Here is a 24,028-nt window from a genome sequence, read left to right as displayed (position 1 = left end):
ATCAGCTATCACATGGGGAACCTCCCCATTACTGTAATAAGTCTCCCAAATCAGGTTTACCCAAGGTACTGATGGATAAGTCTGTGTACTTGGTCTTTGTGGGGCTGCACAAGAGGAGATGCTCTTGCTGCAACACGTTGTGCTTTGCTGCCCCTAGAGGACAGCAAGGACATCATCTTGACTACCTTTTAGCTAGCATCTAGGACAGCAGTTAGGACTAGCAGTTAGCATCTTAGACTAGTGTCCTTGGCATCTTTCTTGGCTGCCCTGCAGCCCCTTGTATAAATGTATCCCCAGCCCCCCTTGGGATGGCATGGCTTTGAGTTTGTGAATAAGAGAAAACCAGAAAATTGCCCCAAGTTCACTGTCATCCTCTTAGCTCAATGAGAGTTAGAATTGAGCTACTAACAACTGGTATCAGAGCCCTACTTTCGTGTAGGTTGGATATCTCTTGCTCCTCCCCTTCCCAAGCTCTAGAAGCAGCCCAGCTACCACCACCAGCAGCCGCAGCAGCGCCGGCTGCTTCCCCTTCCCCTTCTCCACGCAGCAGCCCCTTGGAGGCGCGCCATGTCCGACGCACCGTCTCAGCGCTCGGTCGCCTCGAGCGCACGGCGTCAGCAAGGCACCGAGCTCGCCACAGCGGAGGAGCGCAGGCAAGCGACGGCTCAAGCCGCAGCAGCAGCGATGAGGGCGGCCAGGCTGGCTGTAGCGGAGCTGGCGGCGGCCAGGGCGCAGGTGGAAGCAGAGGAGGCGGAAGATGCAGCGCGTGTGGCGGAGGTTGAAGTTGAGACCTTGCGCAGTAGCCTCAGCGGCTCCATCGCCGGCGACACCACCACCGACAGGGACCTTGAGGAGTTGGCGAGGGAGAGGGCGCGGGAATGGACCGCGCGGTGGGCAGCAGCCCACCCTCACGGCGGCGGCGCGCAGGCTGGTGGCCGCGCCCCTAGCAGCGGTGTGCAGGACGGCGGTGGAGCGCAGGCCGCCGCCGGCGGCCCAGGAGGCGGCGCGCAGGCCAGCGGCGGCGCTCTTGGCTGGGGCGCGCGCGGCGGCGCCCCCCGGCTACCACGGCCTCTAGGTTGTGGTCAGGGACGTCGGTCCCGACGGTGTGTGGCCCACCCTCACCAAGATTAACTACGTCGAGTGGGCCGCGGTCATGGAGGTGAAGCTCCAGGTGCGGCATATGTGGGAGGCAGTCCGGTACGGCGACGTTGACTACGATGAGGATCGACGGGCGCTGGATGCTCTCATCGCAGCAGCCCCGCCCGAGATGCAGTTCACGCATTCCAAGAAGCGAACTACCAAGGAGGCTTGGGACTCCATCGCTGCGGCACGCATCGACAGCGACCGCGCCCGCAAGACCACTCTGCAGGCACTTCGCAAGGAGTGGGAGAACCTGGCCTTCAAGCCTGGTGAGGATGTTGATGATTTCTCCCTCCGTCTCAACACTCTGCTGCAGAAGATGGTGCAGTTCAGCGACGACGCCTACGACGAGGAGAGAGAGCTATCGAGAAGCTCTTCCACTGCGTCCCCGAGAGGTATAGGTAGATCACTCGCTTGATCGAGTCTCTGCTGGACCTCTCCACCATGACAATCGAGGAGGCGATAGGTCACCTCAAGGTTGTCGACAGCGACGAGCCACAGTCTCCCTCGGGAGGCATCTCCATCGGTGGGAAGCTCCACCTCACTCAGGAGCAGTGGGAGGCCCGGCGCGGTGACAGGAAGAAGGGGGAGCCCTCTTACTCGACTGGTGGCCGCAAGCGCGGCAAGCCGCGAAAGGGGCGCGGAGGTGCCCAAGCCGGGGCACGAGGGCGCGCCGAGGGTGGCGCCCGCAAAGACGCTCAGGGCGGCGCTGCCGATAGGCCCAAGGCGGCACGAGACGATGCCTGCCACAACTGTGGCAGGCCCGGCCACTGGCCAGGGACTGCCCGCAGTGGAGGCGTGGGGGCCAAGCCCATGTCACGGAGGTCCAGTCGGATGACGAGCCGGCTCTGTTCCTACTCCACGGGGACATGGAGCCGCATCCGACGGCACCGCCTGCCACCGCTCTACTCCACCTCGACGAGTCACGTGCTCGAGTCCTTCTCGGCAACGGCTCCGACGACGACAGGGTCGATGGCTGGTACCTCGACTCCGGCGCCACGCACCACATGACCGGGCGGCGGGAGTTCTTCTCCGACCTGGACGCCGACGTAGGTGGCTCTGTCAGGTTCGGGGACTCCTCCGCTGTGGAGATCAAGGGCGTGGGCTCCGTGATCTTCACCACCAAGTCCGGAGAACACCGGATGCACACCGGAGTCTACTACATCCCGATGCTGCGGAACTCCATCATCAGCCTTAGGCAGCTCGATGAGAGCGGCTCACGCGTGGTGATCGACATCGGGGTCCTCCGCATCTGGGACCACCGTCGCCAACTTCTCGTTAGGGTGGTTCGAGGGAAGAACCGCCTCTACATCCTCCACGTCGGGGTGGCCCAGCCTCTTTGTCTTGCATCTTGCAGGGACGATGAGGCATGGCAGTGGCACGAGCGCTTTGGGCACCTCCACTTTGAGGCCCTGAAGCGGCTTAGCGCCAAGAAGATGGTGCGAGGCCTCCCGAGCCTCGACCACGTGGAGCAGCTCTGCGACGTCTGCGTGCTGACAAAGCAGAGGTGGCACTCCATCCCCCAGCAGGCGAGCTTCCGAGCCAGGGAGCGGCTCGAGCTCGTACACGGGGACTTGTGTGGCCCGGTGACACCGGTCACACCAGGAGGACGACACTACTTCTTGCTGCTCGTCGATGATCTCTCCCGCTACATGTGGGTGATGATCCTCGGCAGCAAGGGAGAGGCTGTGGATGCATCAGGCGTGCTCAGGCTGTTGCGGAGGCGAGAGCCTCAAGTTGCGCGTGCTGCGCACCGATAACGGCGGTGAGTTCACGGCGGCCGAGCTCGCGGCGTACTGCACGGATGAGGGCATCCAGCGCCACTACTTTGCACCGTACAACCCGCAGTAGAACGGCGTCGTCGAGCGGCACAACCAGACGGTTGTGGGGATGGCTTGGGCCCTCCTCAAGTAGAGGGGGGTGCCGGCTTTGTACTAGGGAGAGCCGGTGGTGACGGCCGTCTACATCCTCAACCGCTCGCCCACCAAGGCGCTCAACGGCATGACGCCGTATGAGGCTTGGCACGGGCGCAAGCCGGCGGTCTCCCACCTGAGGGTCTTCGGCTGCCTCGCGTTCGCCAAGGAGCTTGACCAAATCGTCAAGCTCGACGACAAGAGAACTCCGGGAGTGTTCATCGACTACGCGGAGGGCTCGAAGGCCTACCGCATTCTCGACCCGGAGACACAGCGTGTGCGCACGGCGCGCGACGTTGTGTTTGATGAAGGGCGAGGATGGGCGTGGGACAAGGCGGTGGACGACGGCTCGGCTCCGACGTACGATGACTTCACCGTTGAGTGCGTCCACTTCAAGGGAGCTGGGGGAGCAGGCAGCTCCTCTTCGCCGAGCGTGCCTACCCTAGTCCCCGAGCCTCCACCGACTCCGGCGCCCTCTACACCGGCAGCACCACACTCTCCAGCCGCGACTTCGACTGCGATGAGTTCTTCGCCTGCACCACCACAGCCGGCGACGCCACGCACTCCAGTACCGACAGCCACCCCTCCGGGCACGTCTACTCCAACACCTGCTCGTACTGAGCACAGCCCGGTGGAGTTCGCTACTCCGCTCTCTCACGACGAGGAGTGCGTTGACGTGTACCACAACGGCGAGCCGTTGCGGTACCATACGATGGAGGACCTTCTCGGCGATCAGCCGGTGCCGGGACTGGTGCCTCACGACCTGGAGGCGCAGTTGCACCTCGCGTGCGACTGTCACACCCGGTTTTAAGGACAAAACCGAATGCATAACTATATGTATGCCAGGATCAAGTTTCATACATATAGAGACATCATAAGTGAATAATCAGTAATAGTATCACGAAAAAGAGAAATAAAACAAATAAAAGACTATCAGAGTTATACAGCTTATCCTGGAAACGGAGGCTTCAAACTTCACAGGCAATCGACTGGGGGTTGCGTACGCCTAGAACTCAGCATCATCTTCAAAATTCTTCACAGCAACTTTCTCTTCTGAGCAGCAGTAAGCAAGGTTGAGTACACTTATGGTTGGTACTCAGCAAGACCACAAGAAATAACCAGAATGTGATTTAAGTCCATCTTTAAGTTTATTAATCATGTGAGGGTTCAAGCCGCTCTTGACCGTGAGCACGGCTAACCGGTTAGTTTTAACTCTGCAGAGGTTGTACACTTTCACCACAATTCGCGTAAAAGTTCCGAAGAACTTTAAACCCAACCACGCATATGTGTTGATCAGGCACAATACCACACTTCTGAGGTGTGATTGCATAGGGACGCTACGAGGCCTTTACAAAGAATTATTATATGTATGTGTTGGTCCCTGCCGTGCGGTCCCTCAGAAGACGCAGCTTCCTTCACCCGCTCCACAACACAAACTCATAACCACCAAGCGGAACAACCCCAACACAACATATAGTTCATCTAATTACTCAGCCAAGACCAGAGCCCATTAGTATTGTGGTTGTACGGTTTTCTTGGGTGGTTCTCCATGTTCCAATTAAATCATATCATCTTGTGAATAAAGCATAGATAGAAAGATGGTTAGGGTCACTTGCCTTTCTCCAACGAAAAGCTACTCTTACTGCTCTTCAGCTTTTGCTCACTTGGAACTCTTGATCTTCAACTTCGAACAACGATCCTATGAAAACGAGGACTGGTTTGTAAATTCTTTTCACCTAGCATGGACTGCGGCTTGATTCCTATGAAAACGAGGGGCCCTTTTGCAAAAAGTCCAAGGACGGCTCAGATCTGGCTTGGCTCTAGTGGATCGGATCCGTCGGATCTCAATCCAACGGCGGACGGCGGCTAGGCTCAGCTGGCGGGCGTCGGCTCGGCTTGGTTGCGCGGCTCCAGGCACAGGGGAGCAGCTGGCGGCTCGGCGCTGGCTCGGTAGGGGCTCGGGGCGGATGGCGGCGGCGCAAGACACCGGCGAGCGGCGGCGCGTGGCGGCGGGTCACCGGAGTTGCCGATTCGGCGCTCCAAGGCTCGATTTCGAGCACAGCAAGCACTAGAAGCATGCGCGCAACGCGGGCAAACGATCTAGGGCATCGGCGCGGGCTAGGAACGGGCTGAGCGGAGCTCGCGACGGCGCATGGCAAAGTGGCGGCGACGACAAACGCTCCCGGGCGGAACCGAGAAAGAGGGAGGGAGAGAACGAGTCGTCGAGGGTTCCCACCTCAACGCGAACCTTTGGGGCGGTGAAAACGTCGAGGGGAAACAGCGGATCGACGACGCGGTGTGGAGCTTCGAGCTCCAGCTCGTCAATGGCGGCGGCGGCACAGGCTAGGGTTTCGCGCGAGGAGCGGCGGCGGTTTCGAAACAAGATCAAGGGGGTAGGGCGGTGCTTATATAGGGCGAGGGCCTCGGCATCTTGGCGTGCGGGTCACGGCAAGGAGCGGCGGGGCGTGCGCGGCCGGGACTCCCTGAGCTGGAGTCCCGCTTGAACCGGAGGAAGGGGACGGGGATGACACCCGTGTGTCGGCGAGCGCGGGGAGCTGCTGGCTGGGCTGGCGCATGAACGGGCCGGGAGAGGGAACTGGAGTGGGCCAAGGTTTGGGCTACGGGGGAGGAAGGAAAAAGAAAAGGGAAACGGGCTGGATTGGAGGATTGGGCCGAAAGCAGGTTTTTTTTTCCAAACTCACTCAAACAAATTCAAATTGAATTCAAACTCAAGGAATTTGAATTCGAAAAGAACCACAAACATTTTAAACAATGCAAGGCAGCATGGATGCACAACAAACAAAACATCTTCGTTTTATTTTATAAAAACAACCAATCATTATTTATTTTTACCAAATTCCCTGTGAAGAAAAGTAAATGTTGGAAAATTTTAAAACTATTAGAAAATTGTTGTTTTATTTTTAATTTTAATCACATCCTGAAATTCAAAAATTTCAGGGTGTGACAGAACTACCCCCCTTAAAAGGAATCTCGTCCCGAGATTCACAAGGCTAGCATGAGACAAAGGTTTAGGTGGGTAGCATCCGACACATTAACTGTCTTACTGTTCATTCCTTCTTACAATATGTCATCAAACATGCATTTTTTTTGCAACTCACATCAAACACTTCATGGATACTCATTCTTTAGCTATCCATTCTTTCCTTAGCTCTGTTGGCCCATCTAGCATACCCATTTCGACTTTCTCGTTTTGTGGGACATCTATTGGCATAGTGGCCTTTTCACCACATTTATAGCACATTACTCTTTTAATACGTCCATCCCGACTAACTTTATGTTGCATCTCCACTCTTGGTGGAATGGATTGTGCACCAGGATTCTTCTTGATAGAGTTGTCATATGGAGGTTGAACCACTTCAGGTTGTAGTTGGTTGGAACTGGGTTGAACACTTCTATCTGCCAATGGTTGTGGTAACTTCATCTTCTCTTGGCTTGCTTTACCAATTTGTTTCTTGGACTGCTTGCTTCTTTTAGGCTGAAACTCTTTGAAAGAGATAGTCCAATCATCGAGGTTTATAGTCTGAGTACGGTCTTCATCTTGGGCAACTCTTTCTAGAACTGGATCTTGGGTAGATAACTTTCTCTTGATATCTGAATGATAACGTTGTCTTACTTCTGCTGTCATTAAGCTATCTTCTTGAAGACACAGACGACCATAATGCTCGCAGCATTGACATGTTACTGGAGTCTTACTAATCTCATGTTGTTCCTCTATCAGTGGCTTTGGTGCTTCATAGTTCCTCTTGCGCTTTTCATTGTTCCATGCTTCAGCAACTTGCCTCTTCACTGGTCCGGTGGGGACTTCTGTCTTGGTCATCTCCATGTTATTCGAGGATGTTGTTGTAGATTGCAACCTTCCTTGTAGGACACGAGCTTGCATAGCTAATAGCTTCTCTTTATCAAACGCTGGCAGACCGGTTGGGACTTGATTATCACTGCTAATAGGGTTGTGGCTCCTACGAGAGGAGGCTTGCTCTGTAACATGATGTTGGTTGTTGACCCTGATTGGAACCATTGCTTGTACTCCTTGAGTTTGTGCTAGAATGTTGATGTCTTCTTTCTCCTTTCTGCCGGGGCTCACCATCTGGTTGCGTGGTAGGGACAAGGTCAGTAGAGAGAAAGAAAAAGCGAGTATCAAGGTAACGTCCATATTATCATCTTCACAAACTCTTAGTGGTTGCAACTTAAATAAATCAAGGAGGAGGTGAGAAAGATATGGGGGTAACAGAAAGGAAAAGAGAGCATTCTTGTCTTTAGCCTCTTTCATTTGTCGATCATTGTAGATGAGTGTTACCATAAGCTTCCTTCTTGACATCCATTAAAGGATTAGGTAGAAAGACAGAGGATAACAAGGAGGGGGAGGTATAAAAGAAGAACCCATCTAGGCAACTGATGTCATTGTAGGTAGAAGACCCACAATACTCCAACAATCATTACGAAGGAGCGAATCAGACAAGGTCATAAAAACAAACATCATCATGCAAACACTGAATTCCACCAGTCAACATAATCAAAGACGATACTAAATGTTGTTAATAGGGCTTCAAGGGGTACTCCTAAGCATTGTTATATCTTCTAGCTTCGCTCTTGATGACACATGCCTCCTTCAACTTATTCAGCGTTGACTTCACCTTCATGATTGTAGTGGCAGTGAGAGTGTCATAACTTTGCTCAGGCTTGATTCTATGGTAGTGCTCTGAATTCTTCATCCAACATGAACAGAAATATGAGCAGGTGGTATAGTATCCAATTGCTTCGACTTGGCTCCACATGATGAACTAGCGGTCACATTCTTCAGATGATTTGGATAGACAAACATTAGGATAAATGGCGCGGATCATCTATTTTTTTTGAATCAGAAGAGATTCTTTGGAATCAAGAATTAAGGGATGAATCCAAAGCGGCATTTATTTAGAAAGAAAGGAGAGGCACTAAGCACATTGTGAATAAAGCAAAGGAAGATAGATCCAAAAAAATGAGTTAAAAGAATTTTAAGGAGCAATTTCACCAGCATATCAAAAGGAGGGGAGCTGGATGAAATTGGAAAATCATACATCAAAGGGGAGGTATGATCAAAATCAAGGAGTGATCCAAGAAAATAAATAGACAGTGTTGAGGACCTAACATTTGCAAAACAATGAAGTGCAAATGAAGAGAGAGTCAAGATTGACTGAGGAAAGAAAAATAGTTAAGGAGTGAGAATATTCACCAAAGAGGTCAAGGATAAGGTAGGAATTGTTTTGGTGACATAAAAGGCCTTAGGAAGCGATCATTACTATCTAGGCTTACGTCCTACAATCGATACAGCTCTGATACCACTTCTGTCACACCCGGTTTTAAGGACAAAACCGAATGCATAACTATATGTATGCCAGGATCAAGTTTCATACATATAGAGACATCATAAGTGAATAATCAGTAACAGTATCACGAAAAAGAGAAATAAAACAAATAAAAGACTATCAGAGTTATACAGCTTATCCTGGAAACGGAGGCTTCAAACTTCACAGGCAATCGACTGGGGGTTGCGTACGCCTAGAACTCAGCATTATCTTCAAAATTCTTCACATCAACTTTCTCTTCTAAGCAGCAGTAAGCAAGGGTGAGTACACTTATGGTTGGTACTCAGCAAGGCCACAAGAAATAACTAGAATGTGATTTAAGTCCATCTTTAAGTTTATTAATCATGTGAGGGTCCAAGCCGCTCTTGACCGTGAGCACGGCTAACCGGTTAGTTTTAACTCTGCAGAGGTTGTACACTTTCACCACAATTCGCGTAAAAGTTCCGAAGAACTTTAAACCCAACCACGCATGTGTGCTGATCAGGCACAATACCACACTTCCGAGGTGTGATTGCATAGGGACGCTACGAGGCCTTTACAAAGAATTCCTATATGTATGTGTTGGTCCCTGCCGTGCGGTCCCTCAGAAGACGCAGCTTCCTTCACCCGCTCCACAACACAAACTCATAACCACCAAGCGGAACAACCCCAACACAACATATAGTTCATCTAATTACTCAGCCAAGACCAGAGCCCATTAGTATTGTGGTTGTACGGTTTTCTTGGGTGGTTCTCCATGTTCCAATTAAATCATATCATCTTGTGAATAAAGCATAGATAGAAAGATGGTTAGGGTCACTTACCTTTCTTCAACGAAAAGCTACTCTTACTGCTCTTCAGCTTTTGCTCACTTGGAACTCTTGATCTTCAACTTCGAACAACGATCCTTCTACTCGGAACAATCTTCGAGCAAACATACAAAGCAAACAACAAGATACATCTAAGAACAATACACCAAAACAAAGAAAGACTTTAAAAGAACGCACTAAAGGATAGGGCTCACTGCTACGGTTACGAAGGCGCAAGAAACATGGAAAACGGAGCTAAAACGGCGATTCTATGGGTTAAACGGTGCTTTAGGTATCTAGTCGCGATTAACTATAGAGTTGAAGACTAGCGGAAAAGATTTGTAAGACACAACAAACTGTGCTCACAGAGGATAACAAGGTTGCAAGGATCACGTGAGCGCAAGAATCGCTGAAAACGGAGTTGAAACGTGAAAGATATGGCTAAAACAAGGTTCTAAGGGCTTATTTGTGAAGAAACAGAACTTCCAGGGGCTAGATCTGAAGAAACCAGGGGCTAAAACCTAATTAACCATAGACTTCAAGGGCTAGCACGTAAAAACACCTAAGCAGGACTACGGGTTCTATTTTCGAAAAACTCAGGGGTTAAACCATAAAAGAAAGGACTGGTTTGTAAATTCTTTTCACCTAGCATGGACTGCGGCTTGATTCCTATGAAAACGAGGGGCCCTTTTGCAAAAAGTCCAAGGACGGCTCAGATCTGGCTTGGCTCTAGTGGATCGGATCCGTTGGATCTCGATCCAACGGCGGACGGCGGCTAGGCTCAGCTGGCGGGCGTCGGCTCGGCTTGGTTGCGCGGCTCCAGGCACAGGGGAGCAGCTGGCGGCTCGGCGCTGGCTCGGTAGGGGCTCGGGGCGGATGGCGGCGGCGCAAGACACCGGCGAGCGGCGGCGCGTGGCGGCGGGTCACCGGAGTTGCCGATTCGGCGCTCCAAGGCTCGATTTCGAGCACAGCAAGCACTAGAAGCATGCGCGCGACGCGGGCAAACGATCTAGGGCATCGGCGCGGGCTAGGAACGGGCTGAGCGGAGCTCGCGACGGCGCATGGCAAAGTGGCGGCGACGACAAACGCTCCCGGGCGGAACAGAGAAAGAGGGAGGGAGAGAACGAGTCGTCGAGGGTTCCCACCTCAACGCGAACCTTTGGGCGGTGAAAACGTCGAGGGGAAACAGCGGATCGACGATGCGGTGTGGAGCTTCGAGCTCCAGCTCGTCAATGGCGGCGGCGGCACAGGCTAGGGTTTCGCGCGAGGAGCGGCGGCGGTTTCGAAACAAGATCAAGGGGGTAGGGCGGCGCTTATATAGGGCGAGGGCCTCGGCATCTTGGCGTGCGGGTCACGGCAAGGAGCGGCGGGGCGTGCGCGGCCGGGACTCCCTGAGCTGGAGTCCTGCTTGAACCGGAGGAAGGGGACGGGGATGACACCCGTGTGTCGGCGAGCGCGGGGAGCTGCTGGCTGGGCTGGCGCGTGAACGGGCCGGGAGAGGGAACTGGAGTGGGCCAAGGTTTGGGCTACGGGGGAGGAAGGAAAAAGAAAAGGGAAACGAGCTGGATTGGAGGATTGGGCCGAAAGCAGGTTTTTTTTTCCAAACTCACTCAAACAAATTCAAATTGAATTCAAACTCGAGGAATTTGAATTCGAAAAGAACCACAAACATTTTAAACAATGCAAGGCAGCATGGATGCACAACAAACAAAACATCTTCATTTTATTTTATAAAAACAACCAATCATTATTTATTTTTACCAAATTCCCTGTGAAGAAAAGTAAATGTTGGAAAATTTTAAAACTATTAGAAAATTGTTGTTTTATTTTAATTTTAATCACATCCTGAAATTCAAAAATTTCAGGGTGTGACAGAACTACCCCCCTTAAAAGGAATCTCGTCCCGAGATTCACAAGGCTAGCATGAGACAAAGGTTTAGGTGGGTAGCATCCGACACATTAACTGTCTTCCTGGTCATTCCTTCTTACAATATGTCATCAAACATGCATTTTTTTGCAACTCACATCAAACACTTCATGGATACTCATTCTTTAGCTATCCATTCTTTCCTTAGGTCTGTTGGCCCATCTAGCATACCCATTTCGACTTTCTCGTTTTGTGGGACATCTATTGGCATAGTGGCCTTTTTCACCACATTTATAGCACATTACTCTTTTAATACGTCCATCCCGACTACCTTTATGTTGCATCTCCACTCTTGGTGGAATGGATTGTGCACCAGAATTCTTCTTGATAGAGTTGTCATATGGAGGTTGAACCACTTTAGGTTGTAGTTGGTTGGAACTGGGTTGAACACTTCTATCTGCCAATGGTTGTGCTAACTTCATCTTCTCTTGGCTTGCTTTACCAATTTGTTTCTTGGACTGCTTGCTTCTTTTAGGCTGAAACTCTTTGAAAGAGATAGTCCAATCATCGAGGTTTATAGTCTGAGTACGGTCTTCATCTTGGGCAACTCTTTCTAGAACTGGATCTTGGGTAGATAACTTTCTCTTGATATCTGAATGATAACGTTGTCTTACTTCTGCTGTCATTAAGCTATCTTCTTGAAGACACAGACGACCATAATGCTCGCAGCATTGACATGTTACTGGAGTCTTACTAATCTCATGTTGTTCCTCTATCAGTGGCTTTGGTGCTTCATAGTTCCTCTTGCGCTTTTCATTGTTCCATGCTTCAGCAACTTGCCTCTTCACTGGTCCGGTGGGGACTCCTGTCTTGGTCATCTCCATGTTATTCGAGGATGTTGTTGTAGATTGCAACCTTCCTTGTAGGACACGAGCTTGCATAGCTAATAGCTTCTCTTTATCAAACGCTGGCAGACCGGTTGGGACTTGATTATCACTGCTAATAGGGTTGTGGCTCCTACGAGAGGAGGCTTGCTCTGTAACATGATGTTGGTTGTTGACCCTGATTGGAACCATTGCTTGTACTCCTTGAGTTTGTGCTAGAATGTTGATGTCTTCTTTCTCCTTTCTGCCGGGGCTCACCATCTGGTTGCGTGGTAGGGACAAGGTCAGTAGAGAGAAAGAAAAAGCGAGTATCAAGGTAACGTCCATATTATCATCTTCACAAACTCTTAGTGGTTGCAACTTAAATAAATCAAGGAGGAGGTGAGAAAGATATGGGGGTAACAGAAAGGAAAAGAGAGCATTCTTGTCTTTAGCCTCTTTCATTTGTCGATCATTGTAGATGAGTGTTGCCATAAGCTTCCTTCTTGACATCCATTAAAGGATTAGGTAGAAAGACAGAGGATAACAAGGAGGGGGAGGTATAAAAGAAGAACCCATCTAGGCAACTGATGTCATTGTAGGTAGAAGACCCACAATACACCAACAATCATTACGAAGGAGCGAATCAGACAAGGTCATAAAAACAAACATCATCATGCAAACACTGAATTCCACCAGTCAACATAATCAAAGACGATGCTAAACGTTGTTAATAGGGCTTCAAGGGGTACTCCTAAGCATGGTTATATCTTCTAGCTTCGCTGTTGATGACACATGCCTCCTTCAACTTATTTAGCGTTGACTTCACCTTCATGATTGTAGTGGCAGTGAGAGTGTCATAACTTTGCTCAGGCTTGATTCTATGGTAGTGCTCTGAATTCTTCATCCAACATGAACAGAAATATGAGCAGGTGGTATAATATCCAATTGCTTCGACTTGGCTCCACATGATGAACTAGCGGTCACATTCTTCAGATGATTTGGATAGACAAACATTAGGATAAATGGCGCGATCACCCTTAAGTGGGTGTTCAAGCTGAAGAGGGATGAAGCCGGCACCGTCGTCAAGCACAAGGCTCGCCTGGTGGCACGAGGTTTTGTGCAGCAGGAGGGAGTCGACTTCGACAATGCCTTCGCTCCTGTGGCCCGGATGGAGTCCGTGCGACTCCTTGCGCTGGCTGCACAGGAGGGCTGGCGCGTCCATCACATGGACGTCAAGTCGGCATTTCTCAACGGCGACTTGAAGGAGGAGGTCTAGTGCACTAGCGCCAGGATTCGCGATCCCCGGCAAGGAGGGCAAGGTGCTACGCCTGCGCAAGGCCCTCTATGGCTTGCGACAGGCAACACTGGCGTGGAATGCCAAGTTGGATTCCACGCTCAAGGGGATGGACTTCGAGCAAAGCCCGCACGAGGCGGCCATCTACCGGCGGGGTAATGGAGCAAATGCCCTGCTGGTGGGTGTCTACGTCGACGACTTGGTGATCACCGGCACCAAGGATGCGGAGGTGGCGGCGTTCAAGGAAGAGATGAAGGCCACCTTCCAGATGAGCGACCTGGGGCCTCTCTCCTTCTACCTGGGGATCGAGGTGCACCAGGACGACTCCGGGATCACGCTTCGACAGACCGCCTACGCCAAGCGCGTCGTTGAGCTAGCTGGGCTCACCGATTGCAACCCAGCTCTCACTCCAATGGAGGAGAGGCTGAAGCTGAGCCGTGACAGCACGGCGGAGGAGATGGACGCTACCCAGTACCGGCGCCTTGTGGGGAGCCTTCGCTACCTCGCCCACACACGGCCGGACTTGGCGTTCTCCGTCGGCTACGTTAGTCGGTTCACACAGCGACTGACGACAGAGCACCAGCAGGCTGTGAAGAGGATCATCCGCTATGTTGCGGGGACTCTCGACCACGGCCTCCACTACCCGAGGTGCCCTGGGGCGGCACACTTCATCGGGTACTGCGACAGCGACCACGCCGGCGACATCGACACTAGCAAGAACACAAGCGGGATCCTCTTCTTCCTCGGCGAGTGCCTCGTTAGCTGGCAGTCGGTCAAGCAGCAGGTGATGGCTCTGTCCAGCTGCGAGGCTGAGTACATAGCGGCCTCCACCGCTTCGACTCAGGCGCTCTGGCTCGCTCGACTGCTTGGTGATCTCCTCGGCAGAGACACTGAAGCGGTGGAGCTCAGAGTGGACAGCAAGTCCGCTCTGGCCCTGGCAAAGAACCCCGTTTTCCATGAACGGAGCAAGCACATCCGGGTGAGGTACCACTTCATCCGAGGCTGCTTGGAGGACGGGAGCATCAAGGCGAGCTACATCAACACCAAGGACCAGCTTGCGGACCTGCTCACCAAGCCCCTTGGGAGGATCAAGTTCCTTGAGCTCTGCTCCAGTACCAGGATGGTTCAATCTTCCCACAAGACGACGCACAAGACTTAGGGGGAGAATGATGGATAAGTCTGTGTACTTGGTCTTTGTGGGGCTGCACAAGAGGAGATGCTCTTGCTGCAACACGTTGTGCTTTGCTGGCCCTAGAGGACAGCAAGGACATCATCTTGACTACCTTTTAGCTAGCATCTAGGACAGCAGTTAGGACTAGCAGTTAGCATCTTAGACTAGTGTCCTTGGCATCTTTTTTGGCTGCCCTGCAGCCCCTTGTATAAATGTATCCCCAGCCCCCCTTGGGATGGCATGGCTTTGAGTTTGTGAATAAGAGAAAACCAGAAAATTGCCCAAGTTCACTGTCATCCTCTCAGCTCAATGAGAGTTAGAATTGAGCTACTAACAGGTACATCCTTCTTATTATAGAATTTATCAAGGTGTTTCAGCAGAAGAGCATGTTGGATGATGGGAAAATCATTGTTTGCTGTAGTTGGAATGGGAAGACTTAGTAAACCTTAATTATGGGCCTTGTTGATGATGTGCTGCAGCAGGTCAGCTGCTATCACAAATAGCAGGGGTGATAGGAGGTCACCCTGTCTTACACCTCTTTTACACTGAATATCTTTGCCAAGAACTCCATTTAAGGGCCGTTTAGTTTCCAAAATTTTTTGTCTCTTCTTTGAACACATGCATGAAATATTAAATGTAGTTAAATAACAAAACTAATTACACAGTTTGGATGTGCACAATGAGACGAATCTTTTGAGCCTAATTAGTACGTGATTAGCCATAATTGCTACAGTAACCCCACATGTGCTAATTATGCGGTCAAATGCCTCAAAATATTCGTCTCGCAGTTTCCAAGCGAGTTCTGAAATTAATTTTTTAATTAGTGCCAAAAAATCCTCCCAACATCTGGTCAAACAATCGATGTGACTTTTAAACCAAAAATTTTCACTAACTAAACACCCCCTTAGTAAAATTGATGACATGCCAGAATTGAGCAATCTCTGAACCCAATTACACCACTGCGAGCTGAAGCCAAGCTGATGATGAAGAATGGCAAGGATTGTACCATGCCTTTTCAAAATCTAATTTTAGTATCATAATTTCCCTTTTTGATTGCTGATACTGATGAATATATTCAAATGCCCATGCCAAGCAGTCTTGAATAGTTCTGGTTTTGATAAAGCCATATTGGTTTTTGTGACCTGTCATAATCTTTGTGAACAGTCAGGATTGAGTGTAGGAGAGATATGGGTCTGAAATTGTTGACAGCTGTGGGGTTGTTACACTTTGGGACTTTGGGTGGTTATTCGTCAAGTATTTCAAACAAATTTTCCATTTTGGCTAATCTGTTTTTTTCTTATGTTTCTGATTTATGATCCTCATGTAAATCCAGATGAATTTTTTTAACAGATTGTTGAAAGAGATGTAAAATATTTCAAGCACACCTAATTGGTTTAATATTGAAGACCTTTACAACAATTTCAATCACCTGGCAAGGTCCAACATCAACTTTCTTACACTTTCTCGCAAAGAAAAAACATTTCAGACTGAAACAGAAAAATCATATAGAAAATTATTATTAATAAAAAATAATTACATGATTAGCATGATTTTTCTTTCCTGCTAACATCTCATGAATGACTAAAGCTACATGGTCGGTTGCCGTTACAGGCAATAAGGACTATACTATCCATATGTACACGGAGATTGGCTGTGGTACAATACATATCTTGACATGAAAAATACAAAATCTGACCTATGTCTATTTTAATCCGTATGTTGATACACTGTCGATGCAAACGATTGGCTTGTGTTAGGATTTTTGGGGTCGTCCAGATCATTGGATTTTTCTTCAGCTTTTACTGGGGGTAAACTGGTGCTTGATTCATGATTCCTCATAGCATCCAGTTCCATCCCTGTCCCTGATGATGATTTTCCTTCTGCTATACCAGCAAATCATCCGACCAGTAAGTTCAATAAGAAATCACACACACACACACACACACAAAAGAAGCAACGGCACATTTCACAAACAAGAAAAACAAGAGAGAGTTTCAAATATCCGTGCTAAAACATTATATATGCAAACATTTGTCAAATATGATTCTTATTTTGTGTCAGCATTGAAAATATTTTGGTGATGGTCTGTAGGTGCTAATAAATTTATTTCTCTTTAAAATCTTATAAACATATAGGTCAACAAGAATTCGTGATCTAGAGTTCTCATGTGCTGACTGTAAATAAATTTGTGGCTCTAACTTAATTCAAATTTCTTAATTCAGTTATAAAATTTCAACCAACTGTAATGAGAAGAAATAAGCACCCAAGTTCAAGCCTAGGCCAACTAAACTAGGCTCTGTTCCTATTCATTTCATCCTGCTGGTTTTCTACATGGAACAGAATGGCTAATTTGGCAAGGGATATAGCAGGGGTGAGTGCTAAATGTACCAAGACAGATATATAAAATCAGCATGAATTTCTGAATGGTGTTCAAGAAATAAAAAAGAAGAATATTAATAAATCTAGAGTATCTTAGAAAGTCATCTCACCATTTACTTGTCCACGTGCAATAATTAACCGGAGGTAATTTCTGAACTCCCTCAACACTGCATTTTCTTGTGCAGTTTGTAGCTCTGAAATGTCCTGATCATGCAATGCCACTGGAATTGAACTTCTATAAGCTGTTCCAAATGTGAGATCCTGCTCATCACACAACAGAGCTCGTGTTCCTGGAGAAGCAGGCCTAGAATCCACTTGGGTGTTAGAGCAATATGATCCACATTCTGCAGGAATTTGCTGATCTATTTCTGTCAGTTGACTAGCAGCAGCTTTCTGGACTTCTTTCTTGTTCTCGTCAAAGTTTTGGTCAGTATTTGTGCAAATTTCCCTATCTATTTCCATCTCTTTGTTATCTGCAAATATGACAAAAAAATACTTCAGTAAAACTGAATCTTGAATGATAACAATTGCAATTTCATTAGCTAATTTGTTTCTGAAAATACAATGTTTATAAGATGATTTGGTACTCAAACGTCAAACAAAAGGATATTTCAAGTGTCATCACCATGACAGTTACACTAAATTGGTCCCATTTACAGAAAAAACTATTCTTCTAGTTGCAATTTTTTTGTTAAACATAGAAACGAATAGGAAAACAGTTGTTTCTCCCAGTTTTCTAATTTTTTTTCTCGAACACGCAGGAGAACTGCGTATCAATATATCAAGAAGAAAAAAAAGGGTAGAGAAACCCCAATGTTTGGAGACCAGACCAGCCTGACCAGCAACAATTGGAGGCACTTGAGAGAGGGGATAGGAAACTTCTCGAGCCCTAGCAAAGAGACCATTGCTGCATGTCCTCTTTAATGACAGCAATAACACTAGACAAATTAGGAGAGATCCCATCAAACACACAGCGGTTGCAATGGCTCCAAATAGACCAAGCTCCTAGAATGATAATGGAATTTAGCTCCTTTTGGACCTGTCAGTTTTTTTTAATAACTACTATAAGCACCTAAAGTCCCCTGTCCATGTCCAAATCACACATTATCAGGTGCATGGAGCAATGTTAAATGTATAAAAAATAAATCTGAAGACACAATTATGAAACAATATGTTCGTTTTCATTTGTTTCTGATCGCCATGGTAGTTCATCTTTCCAACGTGAAATATTGAGTTTACAAAATTAGCATTAGCATAATAGCATGTTAATGAACAGAGGTTGAAATAGTCCAGACAAACAGAAGGTGTGCTTGTGTACCAGCTATTGCTGTGAATCCTTCTGCTGCCTTTTTGCATACAATCACCAAACGATTGGCTAGGGCGTTCACATCAGTAAGATGGATAGTGTTTGCAAGTGGAGACCTAACAAGATGGCATTTCATCAGACATTAGAAGGATATATAAAGCGCAAAAGGATTAAGGAGTAACTAAAGTAATACTACTGCAATATCTATTAATATAGATGTAAATATGTTGGTTTGCCATATCAAAATAATATTTGCATAATTTCGGTACAAATTATATCACTATAACATAATGGAATCAGATATGCATCCTGGATTGTGTAAAACAACATTTTTTTAACAGAGTGAAGAATTTCTTTATTTTTTTAATTATTTGTCTTGGAAAATCATGCACTCTTGTTGGGTTTCAACTCTAGCCTACCCTAACTTGTTTGGGATTAAAAGGCTTCGTTGTTGTTGGTGGTGGTGGTGTGTTGAACAGAGTAACATATTCAGAAAGAAACCCAACATCATAGACTTTCAATGAGCCAAGTGGCTAGTACATTGGTAGTGGAGACTACCACAAGATGGTAGAAACCACAAGAAACTAACACCAATTGACCAAAGGAGATTTACTTTAGCAGTCTAGAGATTATGCTATTAAAATAGCGCAAAAGCCACAAGACAATTTAAGTTCATTCAAATCCTTTCATCCATAGGTCCAAACAAGACAGTGCATTTTCTTGACTTACCTATAGACCAATTTAGATTTACACTGGAAATTGCCAGTGGAACCTTCAAGTCCACTAGATGAAGCAATTTGGGAAGCATCAAAATGGTTAGCCTACAACAGAGAAATAGTTTTAGTCCAGAGATTTTAAAGTTGAAGTACAAAAAAATCAATATCACTAACAAAGTAAATGCACACTGGACTAGCCTAAACAACCATCCCAAAAACGTAATTACTACCTCTGAAAACTGCATCTGTGTCATACTTCCTTCAACACTTAATCTCTGATAATGGGGATCTTCTGGAGGCCTTTTTCTACGAACTGGAGAAAATCTATATCCTGAAGATCCAATGGCACCGTTCAGAGCAACATTAGCTGCTTGTTGAATGTTATTTCGATCACATGAATTATCCCCTTGAATTATAACACGGAGCTCCTCACTTCCTTCGAAGTTCTTGCAATCCATACATTTACAATTCTTGGAACAAAGAATATTTGCTTGGAAACATTCACAGTACTTCTTTAAACAACCTGACTTCTTGCAGTGACAACCTTTATTATGCTTTGGAAGTGAAGGTGGTGCTCCAGCATCCTGATAATCAGTTATTACTAAAACTAGTCAAATGATATATTAAAAAAATAAAAATTATTTCACCCGAATCCATAAAATAATTTAACAAAATAATGACTTTAATAATGCAAAAAACCCCAAATAGGGAATTTTTGTTGACAAATGAAGCATAATATATACAGTTAATATGATCCAATGCGGCAACAAAGAGTTTTGAGCATAGCATAGTATATGATGCAAAATAAACTTGTAAGTTACTAGCCACTCAGCATATAATTGGATGCTGCCATGAAATCTGATTGTTCCACGTAGGCAACTTCTAGCACAGGGAATGGTCCCAAAGACTGTTAGGCTTCAAGTATGAAAGCACAATGCAAAGCAACATGATAAAATGAGCAGCAAGGTAACACCAGTGCATCAGATTCTATCAAACTTATGTGTATCTGTAATAGCAAGCAGGAAAATGCATACTTTCTACAAGCACAAGTTCGATATATGGGATATTGTAGTGACACAAAAGACATGTAACTATTTCATTAGTGCCTTGAATGTACGTGTACCTTCCGAACACTGGGAATAATTGGACCATTTTCAATCTTAGGTTGAAAGGCGTTCGGATTCCGTAGCTTTGTGTTGTTAATGGCCTCCTGTCTACCCTTTTCATTCTCAACAGTGTTTCCACATTGTTTACAATTGCAACCATCACAATAATCACCTGCTGCAAAACACTCGCAATACCTAACAAAAATATCTAATTAGTGAATGTACCTTCTATCCTCTTGATGCTCTGTACGTAATAAATACTCAACTTGATGTAAAATACAGAGCTACGTAATTGGAAGTATTAGCAAAAAAGTTGGGAACATAACATTCCATTGAGAGAAGAAAAAATAGATAAAGAAACAGCACTAAAACTGCAGATTTTGCTTGAAAATTATTCAACAATAATATCTAACCTTCTCAAAGTAAAACGTGACATAATTATGCCTTCTTTCTGTCTATTTGTCTAGTGTATATAAAATCATTCAAATCCAAAGGAAGTGGCTCCGCTCATACAATCATGAGTTTTCTTTTCTAACACATATGAGAGTTTTGTATCATTATATGAAAGAAGAAAAAGGGGATAAAGAGCCCCTAGTACACACCCAACACCAAAGGATCTTAAGTTACATTCGTGCTTTTTTCTCTATAAGAACAGCCTGTAAACGACCTAGACACTAAGGGATGGGTCTGTCAAGAGGCAGATCCCTTTAGCCCCAGCCCTAGCTCAAAGTTGGGCCTCCACTTCATCAGGCAGTAAGATGCTTGCCATATTTGCTACGGCACTGTCAAAAACACAATGGTTTCTATGCTTCCAGAGAGTCCAACATGTTAATATATTTTTGCACTGGTGAGGATAAGAATAATGAAAAGACTTTTATGCAGTTGAATTCTCTTCTGTGACAAGAACAACCCATTCAACTCTAGTTAACATTTTAAAATATGGAAGTTCTCATTAAACGAGGACCTCAGTTTAGTTAATCATTGACATAACAACATAGGCAGTCCCTATTTGAATGTACATAGAATGTAGAAGTATGCATTTGCAGATATTATTCAATTACATTGAATGTTTTAATAAATGATGCGCATGCCTGAAACAAAAAAAAACATATGCTAGAGTACTCACAGCTTTAAACATTGTGAGTTTTTGCAATTACAGTGTTTCTTTTTCTTGGCTGGGGTGCCACTCTTCATTTCAACCACAGGCTTCCTGAAAAAAAAAAGAGTCAGAAAACAAAATATAAGCAAAAGAAGTTATTTGCACTTTGCATATGAGTTCATTGCTTCGTTTATTCTCTAATCAACAAATGAAAGTGTACTCACACACAAGCAGCAGAATAACTTTTGCTACTAAATACTGACATCATGGATAAGGCCCATTCCCATAAAAAGATCATAGAATTAGGATGGCTAATTGTTTCACTCCACATTGTTTCCATCAGAGCTCCAAGACATAGAAGAAAATGAAAAACAATTAAGACAATTCTATTCACTAAAACAACCATTTTCCCAGATGACACCTCAGAGTTAACAAGCTCGGAATGGATTATAGTGAAATATATAAGCCTACTTTTCTACAATGCCCAAAGGACTCCTATAACATTTATAGCAACTCAAATTCAAAATGCTTAAAAATGTCACTCCGAGTAAAATAGTTAAACCCTAATAACCATAACCAATCCAGTAACCACAGCAATGCAAAGCACTCTAAGTGCCTAGAGCCACATCTCAGCACAAATTACAGTGCATCACCATACATGTCCAGACTCGAATAAAGAAACATAATCCACTAACCAGGATTGAGTTACTGCTATCTAGAAGCACCTAAAACTTTTGAAAAGGACAAAATGCAACAAACATTGCATAGCCTAAATTCTCAACACCCATAAGTCAACAGACCGCACAGTAGAATTCAAATTCTCAATGGAAACAATTTGCTCACACAGAAGGGATGATGGCCATTGGCCACGGCCTCGTCACCGGGATAGAAGGCTGCACCGGTACCGCCGGCTTCGGCTGCTCTTGCGGCTGTGGTGACGCCCTTGGCTCTGATGCCGCTTGGGGCACAGATGCCGGCGCCGACGCCGGCGGCTCCACCCTCTGCTGCTTCTCCTGCTCCATCACCAAGAAGCCAAACTTTTCACCGCCTTAGGTCAGAAACCAAATTAAGTTCCCCGACGGCTTCTCCGATTAATCCGTCTAAACCAGTCGGAAAGACCTCAAAATTCAATCTTTCTGCGCTACCTCGCGGAATTGGAGCAGTTTGGATCAGGGAACCAAGAACTCCAGTTCCTGGGCGGCTCCCAACTACGGAGAATAATAAAAAAAAAAAAGCGAGGGAAAGGAAGAACGCCGTAGGAGGGGATCGAATCCAAGAAGCGGAATTCGAGGAGGAGATGGAGAAGGATTCGGAGAGGTGAAGGTCGAAGAAATTTATGCCGCGGACGGATTTGGGAGGGAGGTGGTGTGGTAGGGGGAGGGGGAGAAGAAGCTGATGGGCAACGCAGGAGGTTTGGTTGGTGTCTCCCAAAATTTTGAATCTCAGGTATTATATTCTGTTTACTTTCCTTTTTCGGAACAAATTTTCGAATCTCTCTATGAGTTAAACCTACTTTCACTGCCACATCGGAAGAGTATACCAACAGAAGGCATGACAGATTAATGCTGATGGCAGCCCACAAACTTTCACCAAATTTTTTAATCCACAATGAATTTCACCTTTGAATTTGTATTGGACAAATAATCTAAATTATTGAGATTTTCCGTAAAAGTAATTATTAAAAAGTATGATTAAAATCAGATGGACTATATATTCTAGTGTGAGTGACGGTGGTGGATGAGTACCACAAGCAAGGATTTACGGGAAACTCTTTTAGAGATTTGTCCAAAAGTGTAAGGCGCAGCAAGATTTTGCCCGTGTTGCGGTTGCGGCAGGGCGATGCAGTAGCAGGACAGGCACAGTAAATGCATAGCAGGACGGTGCCTTTACCGCGAAAGGATTGCCCACGCGTTGGGAGAAATGCCCGACCTCCCTCGTACCGGGCTCTAGTGCTTCGGCCTGCGGCCCACCGTCCGTTGATGGGCCGGAATTTATCTTTTGGGCCCGCTTAACCTTTGATTTATCTTTTGGGCCCTCTTAACCCTTAATTTGTCCATAGCTAAGGGACTCCATTCCTGTGACGCTGACAGTGAGCCTCTAGGTTTGCGTGTTTTCCTAAAATTATTCTTCTTCTGTTTTTATTTACATAGTATTAGATTTGTACTAAGTCAAAGTTAGTCAACTTTGGCCAAAGCTATAAAAAAATATAGGAACAAATATACTACCCAACATATATTTCATGGTGGATTCAATAAAATAAATTTGGAATTATAATACTTTTCTCTATAAATTCAGTTAAAGTTGACCAAGTTTGACTTAGTACAAACTAAATACGATATGTAAATAAAAATAAAAGGACTACAAATCAATAGAGGTTTATTTAGGATTTTCTCAAATTTAATACACTTACGTCTATAAATGCACACACGATATCGCTATAACCACCTTCGAATATTGAAGTTATTCATAAATAAATTCAGCAAAAATACGAACACTCATGCTGAGTGAACTCACTCTTGATTTATTTTCATACTGAGTGTACTCACTCTTGAGGAGATGGCATGCATCACCCAGTTTAAATGTAGGGTTTTTTTTGGATTGCTACTATTGCAATTTTTGAACTTTGAAGAAGTACCATTACTATTCGTGTATTTTGAATTTTACCATTACAATTTTGGGACTTGTCGGATTGCTTATCCAGCAAGTCCATCAGGGGTATGCCCGGCAGTAGATTTGTAGGTGAAGAGGGGATTCCGGAGCCAAGAGTCGGATGGTTACGTGATGACACAAGGGTTTAGACAGGTTCGGGCCGCTCAGAAGTGTAATACCCTACGTCCTGTGTTTTGTGTATTGTATGAGCTAGACAATGATGATTTGAAGCATTTTATATGGATCCCCTCACGGCCCCTTTATAGTCCAGGTGCCGTGGATTACAAGTAAGGAAGGATATCTACTCGGGTTGTTACATGGAATCAGGTTGGTTGAGATCCCTAGATATTCGGAATCCTTATCCGCGCCTT

At 46.3% G+C, this 24,028-nt stretch overlaps 1 protein-coding gene across 3 annotated transcripts; it reads right to left on the bottom strand.

Moving 5' to 3' along the window:
• Nucleotides 1-15,890: 15,890 nt before the first annotated feature.
• On the bottom strand, nt 15,891-22,425 carry LOC120703515 (protein tesmin/TSO1-like CXC 5). 3 transcript variants are annotated; one of them, XM_039987622.1, is made up of 9 exons: nt 22,154-22,425; nt 21,852-22,021; nt 21,036-21,119; nt 19,927-20,104; nt 19,034-19,387; nt 18,817-18,908; nt 18,100-18,203; nt 16,892-17,254; nt 15,891-16,285 (listed from the first exon to the last, which is right to left on the bottom strand). In XM_039987622.1, the coding sequence occupies exons 2-9, from the start codon at nt 21,869-21,871 to the stop codon at nt 16,110-16,112; spliced, it is 1,371 nt and encodes a 456-aa protein (XP_039843556.1). In that variant the 5' UTR covers nt 21,872-22,021; nt 22,154-22,425; the 3' UTR covers nt 15,891-16,109. The 3 variants fall into 3 exon arrangements, with proteins under 3 accessions (XP_039843556.1, XP_039843554.1, XP_039843555.1); XM_039987620.1 differs by having other exon boundaries at nt 21,852-22,425; XM_039987621.1 differs by having other exon boundaries at nt 15,891-16,282; nt 21,852-22,425.
• Nucleotides 22,426-24,028: the final 1,603 nt, after the last annotated feature.

Source organism: Panicum virgatum, chromosome 4K (assembly GCF_016808335.1).
Source record: "Panicum virgatum strain AP13 chromosome 4K, P.virgatum_v5, whole genome shotgun sequence".
NCBI classification, from domain to species: domain Eukaryota; kingdom Viridiplantae; phylum Streptophyta; class Magnoliopsida; order Poales; family Poaceae; genus Panicum; species Panicum virgatum.
Note: the sequence above shows the minus strand (reverse complement) of the source record. Positions and strands in the feature narration are given on the sequence as shown.